Consider the following 20,457-nt stretch of genomic DNA (forward strand, 5'->3'; position numbering starts at 1 on the left):
CATTGTGTTTTTACCCTGTGGCCACATTCACATCAATGTCTAGCTCTCTTTGTTGAATGACAAACGTTCATATATATTCATGTCAAAATGGGTTCAAGGAACAACTTACAATTTACAACATTTAAATTTTTGACGTTGTTGCATGAATTACCAGCAAGTGCCTATCAATACAACCTGTTACACATCAACATTAGTAAGGATGAGTCAGGACAGTCGGCTAGTCCTCCAATAACTAACTAGTCAATTAGTACTTTTATTTACAGTTTGTTTTATTTACAAGCTAAACTTTAAAAAGGGTGATTTTAGAATGTATGTGTATATATATATATATATATATATAAGCACACTGAAACCCTCTCTGAGAACGTGAGTCTCTAAATTAATTGATCTACAGTCAAATGTATAATTAATCCACCTGCTTCAACAATGCATTTCAAGACAATTGTATTGGAATCAAAATATTTTTAACTGTTTGTCTATTTACACATGCAGAGGGACATTGTACACCATGAATGTTGCCATTTAAAGACAATGTCAAGTTAAAAGTTTAAATAATACAAAAATGAAATACAATTCTTGAAACATCTGATTGATCATCCTATGTGAACACCCCATTTTCTTTTAAATCAGTGCTAATCTTCATTTTACACTGCACCAAACAATGTGAAACCTAAAGGCCTGCCATTTGTATGGATCCGGAGTCATTTGCATAACATCGGACAAAAAAACGTTCGAAACTAATTTTTTTTAATCTAATCGTATATTGTGCATGAAGTGTGCTACCTAACATTGTAAGATCTTTATGCAGCAAACAATACATCAGGGCCTGCAGATGATGGTTTTTGGTGACTCACTTGTTTACAAGTGTTGGCATATGTACTGCAGAGCTTGTGTACCTTGGTCATTAGGCTTTTTCCCAAGTGCAGAGACAGACTGAGCATCTTTTATTTTGGCTTTTATCTTTTAGTGCTCTGATAAGAATGCTTGCCCTGCAGACTGCAGAGGGATGACTCACTATTACGGCTGATTGTGCAAGCCGAACAATATTTAAATAATTTTAGTACTTGCACACTGATGCTAGTTCAATGTATCCATCACCGTCTTTGTTCCCAAATCACAAAGAATATGTATCAGAGCAGCTTGGTGTATTAACCACCTTTGCTTTTCTTTTTGATTAAAAAGGCTATTAGTTGTTTGTGTGTGTTTTTCTTTTAATTATTTATTTATTTTATCCTTTAGCAAGGGTGCCATGCTGAGCTGTAAAAACTGAGCAATTCATTATGATGCCAATTACATGAGCTGGTGTGTCTCGCTCAAGGCATGTAATTGCGACTGCAGTCACAGTTTTAAAGATGTGACACTAGGAGAGAGATGTCACCAAGAAAGAGTGAAAGAGAGTAAATAGACTGCACTTAAAAAGACCTCCTCTACTAAAAAGCAGTTTCTCATCCATTGTAAGTGCAGTGTTCACACACTATGTGTGGGAATTGTAGCCTAATTGTAACTAATGTTTGAGAATGATCCTTTAAAGGGATAGTTCACCCAAAAATTAAAATTCTCTCGTCATTTACTCATCCTCATGCAATCCCAGATGTGTATGACTTTCTTTCTTTAGCAGAACACAAACACAGATTTTTAGAAGAATATCTCAGCTCTGTAGGTCCATACAGTCTACAGACAGTAAATGCAAGTGAATGGTGATTAGACTTATGTAGCTCTGGAAATCACACAAAGGAAACATAAAAGTAACCCATAAGACTCCAGTGGTTAAAGCCATATCTTCAGAAGCTATATAATAGATCTGGGTGAGAAACAGATCAAAATTTAAATCCTTTTTTTACTCTAAATATCCACTTTCACTTTTACATCTGAATGTCACATGTAGTGCCTGTTTAGTTTCATTTTCACACCTGAATGTGAAAGTTAAAGTGGATATTTTTAGTAAAAAAGGACTTAAATATTGTTTCTCACCCATACCTATTATTTCTGCTTCTGAAGATATGGATTTAAACACTGGAGTCATATTGATGTTTCCTTTATGTGATTTTTGGAGCTACAAATGTCTGAGATATTCTTCTAAAAATCTTCATTTGTGTTCTGCAGAAGAAAGAAAGTCATACACATCTGGGATGGCAAGAGGGTGAGTAAATGATGAGAGAATTTTCATTTGTTGGTGAACTATCCCTTTAAGGCCCAGTCCTGGTCCTACTCACGACAATACATACTGGACCTGCATGTCGTTCCAAACATGTATGGCTTTTGTTTTTTGTTTTCTAGAATAGCATGGTTGGTCTTTTTTACATAATGAATGAGGACTGGGACTGTTAATAAGTTTTACATAAACTTTTCCTTTAAAATTTTATTTTGGTCCCCACCCCTAATATTTGGTTATATCCTTGTTCGTTGGACGTGGAGGCAGTATTATCTCATATGAAAAGCACTCGTGTCTAGTCTTACCAACAAAATCTGTCATCACCCCATATCAAGCATGCATTATGCCTCTTGTTCCCGCCAGTGATAAAATCACATCTGTGTTGTGTTTTTTATTTTTTTAAAGAAGGAAGTAAAATTGAATCCCACCATTGAGCTTGTTTTTTTTTTTTTTTTTTTTTTTCTACAATTGTTCTCTTTATCACAGTCAGCAGCGTAAGACAAACCCCTGGTGAGCGTGGTCCGTTTATACTGCTCTGCCAGAGACGACTGTCTGCTTTTTGCATAGATATGCAAACCCGGCTAGACCGTCTTTGCTGTGATGCTATCTCAGCACACATAAATCCAGTCACCACACGATACTTATCTGGGCCATTGTTGCATCGCACATATTCTGAAGTCTTTTTAGGTATGCTGCATATGCAAAAAAAAAAAAAAAAAAAATCTGAAAACAATCAATATGGTGTCATAGTAAAATGATCCATATCTCATCCCGTAAAACAAGGTAGATGTTGTGTATGCTCATGTTATAATGTTATCATTGTCGTCTCTTTAGATCTGTGGCTGTGTTATTGTTGCATTAACACATTTGTTTAGTGCCTATTGTGTCTATATTGAACAGGAAAGGGCGTTTTTGTGTTTTCATTTGTTGGCTTTGTCAGTATCCTTTCCTATCATTGAAGCAATAAAAATCAAGTGACTTCTCTGAGACTTTGCCTCTTTTATGGCCTGTTTCTGCCTCATTTAGTTTCACAAAGTACTCGAATCTACTTGATGTCTTTGTGTTTGTTTGCGCTAAAGCTTTTAATGTAGCCCTCTGATTTACTGTCTTGGCGGAAAGTGTATTGGAAAGACATAAAGCAAACCTTTTTGCAGTAACCTGTTACACAGACACCAAATGTACTGTGTAGTACCATGATACCATGGTAATTCAATGTTTTTGGACATACCATGGCAAAGCATGGTTGTTTGGATTTTACCATGATAGTACATATTCTTTGAAGTACCTTGGAGTTGAATATGAAAATCGGTCAGTAACATTGTACAAATTAAAATACCATGGTATTCCCAGTGGTACATTTTATTGCTCAAAGGTTGCATTTTCATATCCCTGGAGAAATACTGTGATAGAGTTAAGTTTTGTTAAAGCATCACCTTTGTACCTTTGTCTCCTTTGCTTCTTCCAGTTAAATAAAAATAGAAATTTGTTATACAGCTATCAAGAGAAAAGAGCAATACAGTGAATGTGAATGGCATGGTTCAGATAATTTGGTCTTGAGAGAAGTGGCGTTCATATTTAAAAATGACATTTTATTGCATATTTTGGTACTTGGCAAATCTGGGACAGTTTAAAACAATTTTGAGATTTCTTCGGAACCTCTAGAGGAAGCAAGTGAGATTACTGGAGTAGTTTTCTCAGATTTAATTTGCTCCCCATTTCACGAGTTTGCCTGCCCATATAATCTTTGAGCGATAAAGGGTAAACTTGCTGTATGTGGCTTGCTGTCCGCAAAGGAGGGGCTCAAGGAAGGGGCTCGAGGAAGAGGCTCGACCCCCCCATGGGACTACTTTATACAGTATATAAAGGAAGCTATGTGCAGGCACTCTTAGAAGATTGAGGAAGGAGATGGGGAGGTGGAGGGATGCCAGAAAGAATGTCGTTAGAGTGAGGAAAGCGGCGGTTTATATACAAAGCAGCCAGCAGGTTGATTGGCAGATTAGATGAGCAAGCTCCTCCCGAACTTTCATTTAATAACTTCATTTAATCGCATTGAAGTGTGAGATTTAAAGAGCTCTCATAGTGGTTTTTTTTTTCCTATGGCACTGCCACAGTACTTTTTTTAAGAGTATTGTAAACATGATAACTTAATGCCGCCTTTGGGATTACTTTATTGGTAAAAAGTCTATTGGAAATACATAAATCAAACCTCTTTGCACTAACCTGTTACACAGACACATAATGTAGAGCTGTAAAAGATGTACAAGAAAAATGGGGTGGCAGTAGTCTGAGGGTTAATGATATAGGCTGCTTACGCAACTTTACATCCCAAGTAGGTTTGACCCTGGAATCGAAGAGTTACTGGAATTAAAATTCTGCTTTATCGCCATTGTGCCCTTGAGGTACTTAAACCCAGGCTCCTCCAGGAGAACTGTCTCTGTAATTAGTGACTCTGACACCCTCTTGTCTTTCTCCTCCCAGAAACCTCTCGAAATGCCACTCTCCGGGGCCGCTATCACTGCAGAGAGGGCCACGAGATCAATGTGAGCCAGCTGTGTGACTTCAACCCGGACTGTCCACAAGGGGACGATGAGGGAGAACATTGCTGTGAGTATTAGTGCAGTCCATCTGGAGGACGGGAGAGTAAAGAGTGGCTCAGGAGGCAGACAGCAGCTCTTTAATGAAGCCATCGTGTGTTTGCCCCTTATATAACAGGAGTTACTTTTATTGGACATTGTGGGAGTAGTTCTGCCTCAGTAGTTGTTGCCATCCCAGAAACCAGAGGCATAGATTCCGGAGGGGATGGGGGGTGGGAGGGGGTGTGAGTTACCTGGCTGTGCTACTGGCCTGGCAGAACAGTTGTAAATAATTAAGAATTTAGCAGCTTGCAAAACTTCAGTGGATACAGACCTTACAAATGTGAGTTGAATGCTTTACCATCACCCCAAGCTGTGTGCATATGTACATTGTTTAAGATACAAGTGTTGAACTGAGGTTTGCTAATGCGCTAAAGCTAGTGACAACACACCACGTGCACTTGAAATGTCACTTCCGTCAGCTGCTAAATGCCGAACACTTCTGTGTAGTAAAAATTTGTAATGTTCCACTTGGGATGATATTACACTTTGAAAATGCATACACTACATGGCTGAGTGCATGTATATTTTGTAAGTGCATAGTGTATGTCATGTTTATGTGTTTTGTTCTTGTTTTCATGTCTTTTATTTTTAAGTTTAGTTCCTGTTCCTGTTCAAGTCATGTGGTTTCATGTCATGTGATTTCCTGTTTCCTCATGTGTTCCTGGTCATGTGATATCCTGTTCCCCTCCATGTTCATGTGTCTTGTTTTCATTGGTTCATTGTCTTATCTCATTATCAGTCTTGTTATGTCATTGGTCTTATAATTAATTCAGTCTTGTCATTGGTTGTCTTGTTTACTTGTTACCCATGTCTGTGTATTTAAGCCCTCATGTTTGCCATTGTCTCTTGTCAGGTATTGTTAATGTAACATTGTTGGTGTAACATTGTTTCATGTCAAGTCAAGTCAAGTTTCATCAAGTCTAGTCAAGTTCATGTTTGTGTTTTGTTCACGTTTGGATTTACTGTTTTTTGGGATTTCACGTTTGTATTAAACTGCGCTTGGGTTCTTCACATCATCTCATCTTTGTCTGCCTGTCATTGTTACTGCCAGCTATCATTACAGAATACCTGGCTGTAAAATGAACCCAGCAGTTCAGCTTCTCCGTTTACGTCAGGGGAATCATCCCCTGGAGGAATATGTAGAGGACTTCTGCGCTCTGGCCTACAGGGTCAACTTTAATGAGATTGCCCTCAAGGACTGTTTCCGTTTTGGGCTGAATGAGCCGGTTTCCTCCCTGATGCCTGACGGTTGGAGTACCTACATCCTGACTCAGTATATCGACCTTGCCCTACTGATAAGTGGTTCACTGTTCACTGTGGGGGAGGTGGATAACAAGCCAGAGTTCCACGTCACGGCTACCAAGCCAGAGTCCCACATCATGGCCGACGAGCCAGCGTCCCACGTCACGGTCGACGAGACAGCGTCCCACGTCATGGTCGCCGAGCCAGCGTCCCACGTCACGGTTGCCGAGCCAGGGTCCCATGTCACGGTCGCCGAGCCAGGGTTCCACGTCACGGTCGCCGAGCCAGGGTCCCACGTCATGTCCGCCGAGCTTGCGCAAACTTCTGCCCCGGATCTTGAGTCTGCTCTATGTCACAGCCACCCCTCGGCCTGCTCCATGCCATGTCACAGCCACACCTGAGTCTGCTCCATGCCGTGTCACAGCCATGCCTGTGTCTGCTCCATGCCATGTCACAGCCACGCCTGAGTCTGCTCCATGCCACATCACAGCCACACCTGAGTCTGCTCCATGCCATGTCACAGCCACGCCTGAGTCTGCTCCATGCCACATCACAGCCATGCCTGAGTCTGCTCCATGCCATGTCACAGCCATGCCTGAGTCTGCTCCATGCCATGTCAAACCTCAGCCTGCTCCATGCCATGTCACAGCCATGCCTGAGTCTGCTCCATGCCGTGTCACAGCCACGCCTGAGTCTGCTCCATGCCATGTCATGCCTCGACCTGCTCCATGCCAAGTCACAGCCATGCCTGAGTCTGCTCCATGCCGTGTCACAGCCACGCCTGGGTCTGCTCCATGCCATGTCATGCCTCGGCCTGCTCCATGCCATGTCATGCCTCGGCCTGCTCCATGCCATGTCACAGCCATGCCTGAGTCTGCTCCATGCCGTGTCACAGCCACGCCTGAGTCTGCTCCATGCCACATCACAGCCACGCCTGAGTCTGCTCCATGCCACATCACAGCCATGCCTGAGTCTGCTCCATGCCGTGTCGCAGCCACGCCTGAGTCTGCTCCATGCCGTGTCACAGCCACGCCTGAGTCTGCTCCATGCCGTGTCACAGCCACGCCTGAGTCTGCTCCATGCCACATCACAGCCACACCTGAGTCTGCTCCATGCCACATCACAGCCACACCTGAGTCTGCTCCATGCCACATCACAGCCATGCATGAGTCTGCTCCGTGAACTTACGTGAACTGGTGGTGTATGACGGGCAGACTGCTGTGTGTCTCGTAGCCAGTGCACCAGGCCATCATGTAACCTCCCCCAATGCGTCCAGCGGTCCATCAGGAACAAGCCAACTACAGGGACAGGCTAGCTCAGCCGAGGCCTCTTTTCCTGAGGAGGGGGGAGGAGGAATCTCGCCCCTGTAGTCCACTGGAACCAATCCCGTGTGGGCCTGTTTGTGCTACAGCTGGGCGCACAGGGGCAGGGGGTCTGCCGCTGGAGCACCATACCTGCCAAAATGAGACGGTGGACGGTGGTCATGACAATGGCCGTGCACACCGGATATGTGACCCAGGAGATGAGGGAACCATTCTTTTGTCAGGCTTTTGGGTGCCGCAGCCTCCTGGGCATGCGGCGACAAAAGATTCTCCTCCTGGCCCTCCACCGGGGGATGGAGTGGTCTGTCGACCAGCCCTAGAGAAGTGGGTCGCCCATCTCGGGGGCGCTTCAAAGCCTTCCTCGGGTTCTTAGCGGCTGGCTGCGAGACAGGTGGCATCTGCTTCCTGTGGAGGGCTCCACACTGGAGCTGGGCCATGGGGGTGGGCTGCAGAGGAGCCGGATTTGTTGCTTAAGGAGGACGCCCTTGGCGACAAGCAGACATGGAGCGGGGTCTTAAGCCGTGCCGGGGCAGGATATGTTGTAAGACCTCCGTCTGCTTCTTCACCACTGAGAACTGCTGGGCAAAGTCCACGATGGCATCGCCAAACAGGCCAACCTGGGAAATGAGGGCGTCAAGGAACCGTGCCTTGTCCACCTCTCCCATCTCAACCAAGTTGAGCCAAAGGTGGTGCTCCTGGACCACCAGGGCGGACATCACCTGCCTGAGAGACCGTGCCGTGACCTTCATCGTCCGGAGAGCGAGGTCGGTCACCGAGTGCAGTTCCTGCATCAATCCCGGGTCAGAACTACCCTCGTGCAGTTCGTTTAGTGCCTTAGCTTGGTGTACTTGCAGGAGAGCCATTGTGTGCAGGGCGGAGGTGGCTTGTCCAGCGGCGCTGCAGGCCACAGTCGTCAGGGACGACGTAAATCTACAGGCCTTGGACGGGAGCTTTGGGCGCCCGCGCCAGGTGGTGGCACTCTGCGGACACAAGTGCACCGCGAGTGCCTTATCCACCTGGGGATCACCAAATACCCCTTGGCTGCTCCACCATCGAGGGTAGTGAGAGCGGGGGAGCTGAAAGACCGGGACTGGGCAGTAAAAGGTGCCTCCCACGATCTTGTCAGCTCCTCATGCACTTCCGGGAAGAAAGGAACGGGGGCAGGGCATGGCCGTGGGCGGCGCCCCGTGCCCAGGAACCGATACGTCGAGCCGCGAGGGTTCAGGGGAGAGTGGAGGGTTCTACTCCAGCCCGACGCTCGCGGCCTCCCGGGAAAGCATGTCCATCATTTCCGAGTTGTCCTGAGACTGGACGACCGTTCCCGAAGGAGGAATCCCAGCCAAAGCCTCTGCGTCAGACTGGATGAGCCCGCTCTCTGATGCTGCACTCGATAACTCATCGTCTTCCGGAGCTCCGAACGAGAAGTCGAACTTGTGCTGAGACGAGCTGGCGGTCTCGTGCGAGAGCCCGATCGGGGCAAGGGGGAATGGGAGGTCCGTGGGGGGATATCCGGCAGAGGTGGTCGCATTGATGTCCCCAAATCGCTCCCAGTGCTAACTGAAGTGGCCTCAAACCCGTAGGTAGAAGGACCGGTGCGGGGAGCCGCTGGGGTGGCTTGCTTTCTTACGAAAGCAAGCCGCGACCGCAACGTTGCCATGGTCATGTTCTCGCAATGAGGACATGACTCATCCACGAACGATGTCTCCACGTGGGCAGTGCCCAGACACGTAAGACAGTGAGTGTGGCTGTCAGAAGCGGAGATATATCGACCGCAACCAGGAATAACACACAAACAGAAAGGCATCTTTAAAAAGACGTTCCGTGTGCGCCGCTCTTTTAGAAAGAAAATATACTGTTTTTAGAATATACTCTTTTAGTTGTTTCTGCCGAAGCGCCCAGGTGTGTTCTCTGCACTCCACAGGTGCAGAGGGGAAGAAGCCGCTGAAATGCGACGTAGAATCCAGCAGATGAGGTGAATGAACTTCGCGGATGAATTCAGCTTCAATAAATAGAACCGCTTGGCTCCGAACAGAAAATCTGAATGAGTGGTTGCATACCAGCACCTTTTATACCCATATGTCCGGGGAGTGGCATGTAAATTCCACTCGCCAATTCTCATTGGCCTTTTTTTAAAAAAGCAGAGGTCGACACAACGTCGAGTGAGTGACAGATAGGGAACTGAGGGATCTTTTTTTTTTTTTGTGGAAATAAACTAAAAGTAGCGATGTGCCCGAAGCCGAATACCTTATTCGCAAAGGCATGAATAATGAAAATATTCGGAAGACTGATCGTCCAACGAGCACAGGTTTAAAGCAATATTTTAAATAAACAAAAATATTAAACATTAAAAAAATATATATTACAAAGCAATGATGAGTCTGTGAAGCCAAAATTACTACAGTGTTAACCTTATAAATGAAAATGTGCATTGTGATTTCAGGTTCAGATTGAATGACCGCAGTCTTGACTCCGTTTGCAGTCTCTGTTTTATTGTGTGTGTCTCAGAAATCTAAGCTTGTCAAGAGTAACAGTAACTAAGATACTATATATCACATTTTCAAATTTTTCACAAAATTTTCATTTCTTGAAATTCAAAATGAAACCAAATGTTTCACACAATTTACACGTAAGGATTCATAAACCAACCTGAGCGCGATGTTGAATTTCTGACCAGAGAAGGATTTTATAGCGGAGCTTTTCTGTTCGTCTCTTAAAGCTGACCACATTTATATCTATATCACCAATTAAGGTAATTATATGTTAAAGCCTTTATTCCCAAAATGTTTAAATGCTCCATAGAGTTTTAAATAATAGAGGGTAAATCTATTCAGAATATTCCTACACACTAAGGATTGCTGAGAAACAAAAACAAGCACTTTGTTTTTCGCTTTTCACTTCTAGAATACAGAGGCTCGCTCTTGCCATTTATTCCATTGCATTTCGCTAACTCTGCACATGTAATTTAACTAAATAGTTATGTCCTCCAAATTATGTTAAAAAATGTGCACAGAAAGTAAGCCTGGAGTGTAACTTTCTGATATAGGTTTACAGTGCTTTCAACTGTCTGTTGGCTATATTAATGTATTCTCATTTCTTTTAATGTTTGTATTTGTATTTAATATTCACTGCAAAATGTGTACTTGACATTTTACAATTTTACAATAATGTTTTAATGTTTTTTACAAATTCTAAACAAAGAAAAGTGAAAATATGAAAGATATATTTTGCTATTTAAATTGATATACTGTATAAAGATAAGATTCTGCGAAATTTATAGGTAACTAATTAAATGTAAGCTTAAGTGTGTCGTTAACTCATTTCTGCAATGGTTCAGATTTCCTTGCCATTAACCATCAGGTTTTGCACAAGCTTGTGGAGTTCATGCCAACTTGCGTGCATTATGCAATTAAATCAACATGGAGGCCTACCAAAAAATTCAGACGTTCATGTAAATTGCTCAATAAGACTTCCCTCAAATTGTAATGCGCTAATGTAAATTGCAAATGTATTAAAGTTGTATTAAATGAGAAAAATGCAAAATAGAAGCATGTTCAGACTTTTGGACTTCTATTTCCTATCTTTTTATGCTGAACAGCCAAGCATGAACTTATTTTCCATGGATAGAAAGTTAACCCCTCTCCATGTGTAAAAGATCAAATGTGTTATGATTTGCACTCTACTTTAAAGAAATAGAGCAGATTTTAAAGGATACAGATGAATGTGTAACATGACATTTGTGCACAGTTTTCTAATGGATGCTGTCTGTAATGTTGTGCTTGGCTGATAGCGATGAATTGTTTAATCAGTATCACTTTTTTACATAAAATGCATAGATCCAGTTTCCTATAAAGCAGCTACAATGATCACTGATTTTGTTGTCTTACAGCTAAAATCATTCTTCAAGTTTAGTGTCGAACAAGCAATTAGATTTTACAGAGCTTTCCTGCGTTAACATGTTGATGACAACATATACTAAAAGCCACAAAACAACAATTTTGATTTTGTCTTTAAAAATTAACTGGGGAAAAAATGCATTTCATTTATTAAATAAAAGTATCACTTTCTGATACATTTTCTATATTTGCAATGTAAATACACAAAAAGGGGTTAGTTAAAAAAAAAAAAAAGAAAAAAAAAAAGAAAATACATTTTCAAAAAACTTAGTTTGTCAGAAAATGTACCATGATATTACCATGGTTGTTTGGATATGTACAGTGGTGGTGCCATGTTATTCCATTATTTGAGGTACCATGTAAATACAGTGGTATATGAAAATAGTAATCATTCAATACCATGGTATGGTCAGACTGTGACCTACTAATATTAGCGATGTGAAACTGATACAAAACCTAATCAAAATGTATGTAAATTAGATGGATGTGGTAAACCTTTGTGCTGTTTGAGGTTTAACTGGACACTCGCCCTGGTTCCACTGGATTAGGAGTTGACACAGTAGATTTCTTTCAGACGTTCACTGTAATTGTTCCACACTTTACTTTTAAACACTTTGCCACTGAGACATTTCCATTCAGATGACATTTCTTCCACATTTAATGCATGTTTCCTCTTTGTAATTTTCTGTAATTCAAACCGTACAGAACATTCAAGTCAATCCTGTTGTATAGAACATTTACATGTCTGCATCAAAAAGTTTTTAGTATATTGGATAAAAATAGTAAACTAATTATATTATATTATATTATATTATATTATATCACAAGTAAACAACGGGGTGAATTTTAAATATTTTCACTACTTTGGTCTGAGTGGATATTTGAAAAATTCGAACATGAACACTTAGTAAATATTTCATGTATTTCTTTTTCTTTTTCTTTTTTTTCTAATAGAAATAAAACAAAATATGTTTTCTTGGGTTTTTAATGATTTTGTAGGTTCTTCCTCAATATTACTTTCCATTATGTTAGTCTTTTGTAATATCCCTTCAACAACAACAAAAAATTGTTCCATGAGATAATTTTCCAGAAAGTGAAACATCAGCACAAACATCTCTAAGAATGCACAATATATCTGATTCATTTTGTGATGTTTTTGTAATACAAGGTGGCATGTCTCTAAATTATTTCATTATGTTAAAGAAAATAACAGAAATGTATATTCCATTATCAAAATTCCAAAAATGAAATATAAAAAAATGTACTTGAAGTTGATGCCTTCATATAAGCTTTCAATGGTTTACTAACTTTAGGTCTTTATCTCCATCCTGTTACCCATTTGTAGTTTTGGGGTCAAAAATGACCCCTTTTGAACTTTGCTTCTTTAAAAAACAGTGGCATGAGATTTGGTGACTTTTCCTACCTTTGCTATCCACACACACACACACACACACACACACACACACACACACACACATACATATCCACACACATAAAATTGGGCTGGATTGTGGTGTTGTGGTGATGTGAAAAAATATAAATATATCTCACTCGTGATGTTCGGGGAAATGAATGGGTTAGACAATAAAATCAAATAAATCAGCCACAATGCAAAACACACACATATACAGAGAAATTAAAGGGTGATACTATAACACATCCACAATGCGTAACACACATGCTCACACACACACACACAGATCAAAGGCTGAGTTTGAGACAGCTGATTTTTTTTCCACTGTGAGAAAGTTTATGCTTAGGCAAAATGTTATTCTAAGTCTTATGTTTGTACACAAAATGAATTATCACTGTTCATTTCTGTTTATTGATGTTGGTTTTATTGACATTTATTTTTAGTTTGAAATAAAGGATAGGTAGCAAAAATCTTACTCTACGCAAGTCTTCTCTTTGTAACACCATGGTTTATAATCATAATGAGGCATCATTGCAAAAACTGACACTTCAAAATTCCTCAAACCCAAAAAAATAAAAATACTAAACTTTGACAAAAATAGTGATTTTTTTAATGTCTTAATAATAATAATGTCTCTCCCTCCCTCTCTCTCTCTATCTATATACAGGTGCTGGTCATATAATTAGAATATCATCAAAACGTTGATTTATTTCACTAATTCCATTCAAAAAGTGAAACTTGTATATTATATTCATTCATTACACACAGACTGATATATTTCAAATGTTTATTTCTTTTAATTTTGATGATTATAACTGACAACTAAGGAAAATCCCAAATTCAGTATCTCAGAAAATCAGAATATTACTTAAGACCAATACAAAGAAAGGATTAGAACTCTTGGCCAGCTGAAAAGTATGAACATGAAAAGTATGAGCATGTACAGTACTCAATACTTAGTTGGGGCTCCTTTTGCCTGAATTACTGCAGCAATGCGGCGTGGCATGGAGTCGATCAGTCTGTGGCACTGCTCAGGTGTTATGAGAGCCCAGGTTGCTCTGACAGTGGCCTTCAGCTCTTCTGCATTGTTGGGTCTGGCATATCACATCTTCCTCTTCACAATACCCCATAGATTTTCTATGGGGTTAAGGTCAGGCGAGTTTGCTGGCCAATTAAGAACAGGGATACCATGGTCCTTAAACCAGATACTGGTTGCTTTGGCACTGTGTGCAGGTGCCAAGTCCTGTTGGAAAATGAAATCTGCATCTCCATAAAGTTGGTCAGCAGAAGGAAGCATGAAGTGCTCTAAAACTTCCTGGTATACGGGTGCGTTGACCTTGGACCTCAGAAAACACAGTGAACCAACACCAGCAGATGACATGGCACCCCAAACCATCACTGACTGTGGAAACTTTACACTGGACCTCAAGTAACGTGGATTGTGTGCCTCTCCTCTCTTCCTCCAGACTCTGGGACCCTGATTTCCAAAGGAAATGCAAAATTTACTTTCATCAGAGAACATAACTTTGGACCACTCAGCAGCAGTCCAGTCCTTTTTGTCTTTAGCCCAGGCGAGACGCTTCAGATGCTGTCTGTTGTTCAAGAGTGGCTTGACACAAGGAATGCGACAGCTGAAACCCATGTTTTGCATACGTCTGTGCGTAGTGGTTCTCCCCCACATTTTTGAATGGGTTTTGTTTCACAATCCTCTCCAGGGTGCGGTTATCCCTATTGCTTGTACACTTTTTTCTACCACATCTTTTCCTTCCCTTCGCCTCTCTATTAATGTGCTTGGACACAGAGCTCTGTGAACAGCCAGCCTCTTTTGCAATGACCTTTTGTGTCTTGCCCTCCTTGTGCAACGTGTCAATGGTCGTCTTTTGGACAACTGTCAAGTCAGCAGTCTTCCCCATGATTGTGTAGCGTACAGAACTAGACTGAGAGACCATTTAAAGGCCTTTGCAGGTGTTTTGAGTTAATTAGCTGATTAGAGTGTGGCACCAGGTGTCTTCAATATTGAACCTTTTCACAATATTCTAATTTTCTGAGATACTGAATTTGGGATTTTCCTTAGTTGTCAGTTATAATCACCAAAATTAAAAGAAATAAACATTTGAAATATATCAGTCTGTGTGTAATGAATGAATATAATATACAAGTTTCACTTTTTGAATGGAATTAGTGAAATAAATCAACTTTTTGATGATATTCTAATTATTTGACCTGCACTTGTATATATAAATATATATATATATATATATATATATATACAGTGCCTTGCAAAATTATGCAGACCAATGACCAATTCTCTCATATTACTGAATTACAAATGGTACACTGAAATTTCATTCTGATTGTTATTTTATTTTAAAACACTGAAATTAAAAATCAGTTATTGTAACATGACATTGTTTTTCTGTTGGTAAATATTTTTATGAAAAATAAAAAAACTGAAATATCTTGCTTGCATAAGTATTCAACCCCACACAATAATATTTGGTCGATCCACCTTTTGCTGAAATAACTGCTTTAAGTCTTTTGGGGTACATATGTACCAGCTTTGCACACAGTGACAAAGTGATTTTGGCCCATTCTTCTCGGCAGATTTTCTCCAGGTTGTTCAGGTTGGTTGGGTGACGCTTGTGGACTGCAATTTTCAAATAGTGCCACAGATTCTCAATAGGATTGAGATCAAGACTTTGACTGGGCCACTGTAGGACATTTATCTTTTTGTTCTTGAGCCACTCAATGTTGCTTTGGCCTTGTGCTTGAGATCATTGTCATGCTGAAAGGTGAATTTCCTCCCAAGCTTAAGTTTTTAGCAGACTGAAGCAGGTTCTCTTGCAGCATTTCACTATATTTTGCTCCATCCATTCTTCCTTCAATTCTAACAAGATGCCCAGTTCCAGCTGATGAGAAGTATCCCCACAGCATGATGCTGCCACCACGATACTTCACTGTAGGGATGGTGTGTCTTGAGGCATAGGAATTGTTAGGTTTGCGCCACACATAGCGCTTAGAGTTTTGGCCAAAAAGCTCTATCTTGGTCTCATCTGACACAAAACCTTCTCCCACATCGCAGCTGGGTCACTCACATGCTTTCAGATGGTACCTTTTGAGTAACAGCTTCTTTCTTGCCACCCTCCCATGCAGGCCAGCATTATGCAGTGCTCTTGATATGGTTGACTGGTGCACCATTACTCCACTCCCAGCCACTGAACTCTGTAGCTCCTTCAAAGTGATTGTTGGCCTCTCTGTGGCTTCTCTCACAAGTCTCCTTTTTGTTAGAGTTTTGAGGGACGGCCTTTTCTTGGCAGTGCCTGGGTGTTGTGGTGCAGCTTCCACTTCTTGATTATTAATCCAACTGTGCTCACTGGGATATCCAAACATTAGGATAATATTTTGTATCCTTTCCCTAATCTATGCATTTTTATTACTTTATCTCTAACTTCTGTGGAATGCTCTTTGGTCTTCATTTTCCTTCAGATTCACAGCCTGACCAATGATCCTTCAACAATGGGTTTTTATCCAGAAAATGTGATTGCAACTTTAATGATTCACAGGTGGGTGTCAATGGTAAAGTAACTGTGTCATCTTTAGGGCAATTACTTTCATTGGTGTAACCTGGCAGCTTCATTGGTGTAACCTGGCAGCTTCCACAGCATACTTATGCAAGCAAGATATTTCAGTTTATATATGTATATACACAGGTGCATCTCAATAAATTAGAATGTCGTGGAAAAGTTCATTTATTTCAGTAATTCAACTCAAATTGTGAAACTCGTGTATTAAATAAATTCAACGCACACAGACTGAAGTAGTTTAAGTCTTTGGTTCTTTTAATTGTGATGATTTTGGCTCACATTTAACAAAAACCCACCAATTCACTATCTCAAAAAATTAGAATACATCATAAGACCAATAAAAAAAACATTTTTAGTGAATTGTTGGCCTTCTGGAAAGTATGTTCATTTACTGTATATGTACTCAATACTTGGTAGAGGCTCCTTTTGCTTTAATTACTGCCTCAATTCGGCGTGGCATGGAGGTGATCAGTTTGTGGCACTGCTGAGGTGGTATGGAAGCCCAGGTTTCTTTGACAGTGGCCTTCAGCTCATCTGCATTTTTTGGTCTCTTGTTTCTCATTTTCCTCTTGACAATACCCCATAGATTCTCTATGGGGTTCAGGTCTGGTGAGTTTGCTGGCCAGTCAAGCACACCAACACCATGGTCATTTAACCAACTTTTGGTGCTTTTGGCAGTGTGGGCAGGTGCCAAATCCTGCTGGAAAATGAAATCAGCATCTTTAAAAAACTGGTCAGCAGAAGGAAGCCTGAAGTGCTCCAAAATTTCTTGGTAAACGGGTGCAGTGACTTTGGTTTTCAAAAAACACAATGGACCAACACCAGCAGATGACATTGCACCCCAAATCATCACAGCCTGTGGAAACTTAACACTGGACTTCAAGCAACTTGGGCTATGAGCTTCTCCACCCTTCCTCCAGACTCTAGGACCTTGGTTTCCAAATGAAATACAAAACTTGCTCTCATCTGAAAAGAGGACTTTGGAACACTGGGCAACAGTCCAGTTCTTCTTCTCCTTAGCCCAGGTAAGACACCTCTGACGTTGTCTGTGGTTCAGGAGTGGCTTAACAAGAGGAATACGACAACTGTAGCGAAATTCCTTGACACGTCTGTGAGTGGTGGCTCTTGATGCCTTGACCCCAGCCTCAGTCCATTTCTTGTGAAGTTCACCCAAATTCTTGAATCGATTTTGCTTGACAATCATGAGGCTGCGGTTCTCTTGGTTGGTTGTGCATCTTTTTCTTCCACACTCTTTCCTTCCACTCAACTTTCTGTTAACATGCTGGGATACAGCACTCTGTGAACAGCCAGCTTCTTTGGCAATGAATGTTTGTGGCTTACCCTCCTTGTGAAGGGTGTCAATGATTGTCTTCTGGACAACTGTCAGATCAGCAGTCTTCCCCATGATTGTGTAGCCTAGTGAACCAAACTGAGAGACCATTTTGAAGGCTCAGGAAACCTTTGCAGGTGTTTTGAGTTGATTAGCTGATTGGCATGTCACCATATTCTAATTTTTTGAGATAGTGAATTGGTGGGTTTTTGTTAAATGTGAGCCAAAATCATCACAATTAAAAGAACCAAAGACTTAAACTACTTCAGTCTGTGTGCATTGAATTTATTTAATACACGAGTTTCACAATTTGAGTTGAATTACTGAAATAAATGAACTTTTCCACAACATTCTAATTTATTGAGATGCACCTGTATATATATATATATATATATATATATATATATATATATATATATATATATATATATATATATATATATTTCTCAACATAAAACCAGTGTCACCTAACAATAATTGATTTTGAGTTCCAGTGTTTTAAAATAAAATATCAAACAGAATGAAATTTTATTGCACCATTTGTAATTCAGTAATATAAGATAATTGGTCAGGGGTCTGAATACTTTTGCTAGGCACTGTATATATATATATATATATATATATATATATATATATATATATATATATATACACACACACACACACACACACACACAGTTGTGGCCTTTGGTAAATGTGAGCAAAGAAGGCTATGAAAAATATGTCTTTATTGTTTATCATCAAAAAAAAAAAAAAAGAATATATATATATATATATATATATATATATATATATATATATATATATTTGTCAAATATATGTGTGGCACAATTATTGACACCCTTTTATTCAATACTTTGTGCAACCTCCGTTTGCCAAGATAACAGCTCTAACAGTCTTCTCCTATAATGCCTAATGAGGTTGAAGAACACATGGCAAGGGATCTGAGACCATTTCTCCTTACAGAATCTTCAAATTCTGAGGTCCATGCTGGTGGACTATCTTCTTCAGTTCACCCCACAGGTTTTCTATGGGGTTCAGTTCAGTAGACTGGGATGGCCATGACAGAACCTTGATTTTGTGGTCAGTGAAGCATTTTTTTGTGTTAATTTTTATGTTTGTTTTGGATCATTGTCCTGCTGTAATATCCATCCATGGCATTTTAAGCTTTCTGGCAGAGCCAGTCAGATTTCGATTTTTTTATCTGTTGCTATTTGATAGAGTCCATGATGTCATGTATCCGAACAAGATGTCCAGAACCTCTGACATAAAAACAGCCCCACAATTTTACAAATCCACCACCATATTTAACTGTGAGCATGAGGTTCTTTTCCATATGGCTTCCTCTCTGAGTGTGCCAAACCCATCCTTGGTGTTTACTGCCAAAAAGGTCAATTTTTGTTTTATCTGACCATAGAACCCGGTCCCATTTGAAGTTCCAATAGTGTCTGGCAAACTAAAGATGCTTGAGTTTGTTGTTGGATGAGAGCAGAGGCTTTTTTCTTGAAACCCTCCCTAACAACTTTTAGGTGATGTCTGATTGTAGTTTTGGAGACTTTCTGACCCCAAGACCCAACTCATTTCTGCAGTTCTCCAGCTGTGATCCTTGGATAATTTTTGGCCACTTGAACCATCCTCCTCAGTGTGCGTGGAGACAATATAGACACACGTCCTCTTCTAGGCCAATTCGTAACATCTCCAGTTGATTGGAACTTCTTAATTATTGCCCTGATGGTGGAAATGGGCATTTTCTTTTTTTTTTCTCCCCTTTCCTCCTCAATTTGGAATGCTCAGTACCCAATGTGCTCAAAGTCCTCATGGTGGCGTAGTGACTCGCCTCAATCCGGGTTGCGGAAGATGTATCTCAGTTGCCTCCGCGTCTGAGACTGTCAGTCCGCGCATCTTATCACGTGGCTTGTTGAGTGCATTTCCGCGGAGATGTACCGCTTGTGGAGGCCCACGCTATTCTCCACGGCATCCACGCACAACTCACCACGTGCCCCACCGAGAGCGAGAACCACACATTATAGTGACCACGAGGAGGTTACCCCATGTGACTCTCCCCTTCCTAGCAACCGGGCCAATTTGGTTGCTTAGGAGACCTGGTTGAAGTCATTCAGCATGCCCTGGATTCGAACTCGCAACTCCAGGGGTGGTAGCGAAATGGGCATTTTCAATGCTTAAGCTATTTTCTTATAGCCACTTCCCATTTTGTGAAGCTCAACAACATTTTGCCGCACATCATAACAATATTCTTTGGTGTTACCCATTGTGGTGGATGACTAAGGGAATTTGGCCTGTGTGTTACCTCATATTTATACCCCTCTGAAACAGGAAGACATGGCTGAACAATTTCATGTTCCTAATCACCCAGGTGTACTAAAAAAATTAAAATATTAATGGGAATATACATTAGATATATTTTACTCATAAGGATTTCTAGGGGTGCCAATAATTGTGGCAAACATGAATGAAAAACGTGAGCGAGGGCTTCTGATTTTAACAAATAAATCACAAATAATGTTAAGCTATATTAAAAATGTTAAAATACACTGTCTAATCACCCTCCTAAAACAGTTCATACACACAGCTTTGGAATATGTATTCTTTGAATTGAGCCAAGAAGTCAATGTGTGAGGTTTCGATCTTATATTGGTCTCTATTCGTCATCTAGATTCACAGGTCAGAATTCACCAAACTTCCTTCATATTAGTATTATTAATAAGAAGAAGAAGAAAGAAAGAAAGAAAGAAAGAAAGAAAGAAATCTCATTCTCATTACTCTAATACTGTAATGAAAATAACCCTGTCCGGACACATGATATTTTTTAAAGCATATATTAAATTTAGTACAACTATGACTTACACTTAAATCATTGGCACAC

General features: G+C 40.7%; 1 protein-coding gene across 1 annotated transcript in view; it reads left to right on the forward strand.

Annotated features, from left to right (window-relative positions):
* LOC127411211 (ALK tyrosine kinase receptor-like) overlaps positions 1-20,457 on the forward strand; it is a 710,256-nt gene that overhangs the window by 574,959 nt on the left and 114,840 nt on the right. Inside the window, exon 6 of the mRNA XM_051646605.1 lies at positions 4,631-4,756. Within this exon, the coding sequence (XP_051502565.1) occupies positions 4,631-4,756 (126 nt within the window). The remainder of the gene's footprint in view (positions 1-4,630; positions 4,757-20,457) is intronic.

This window comes from Myxocyprinus asiaticus, chromosome 20 (genome assembly GCF_019703515.2).
Source record: "Myxocyprinus asiaticus isolate MX2 ecotype Aquarium Trade chromosome 20, UBuf_Myxa_2, whole genome shotgun sequence".
Lineage (NCBI taxonomy): Eukaryota > Metazoa > Chordata > Actinopteri > Cypriniformes > Catostomidae > Myxocyprinus > Myxocyprinus asiaticus.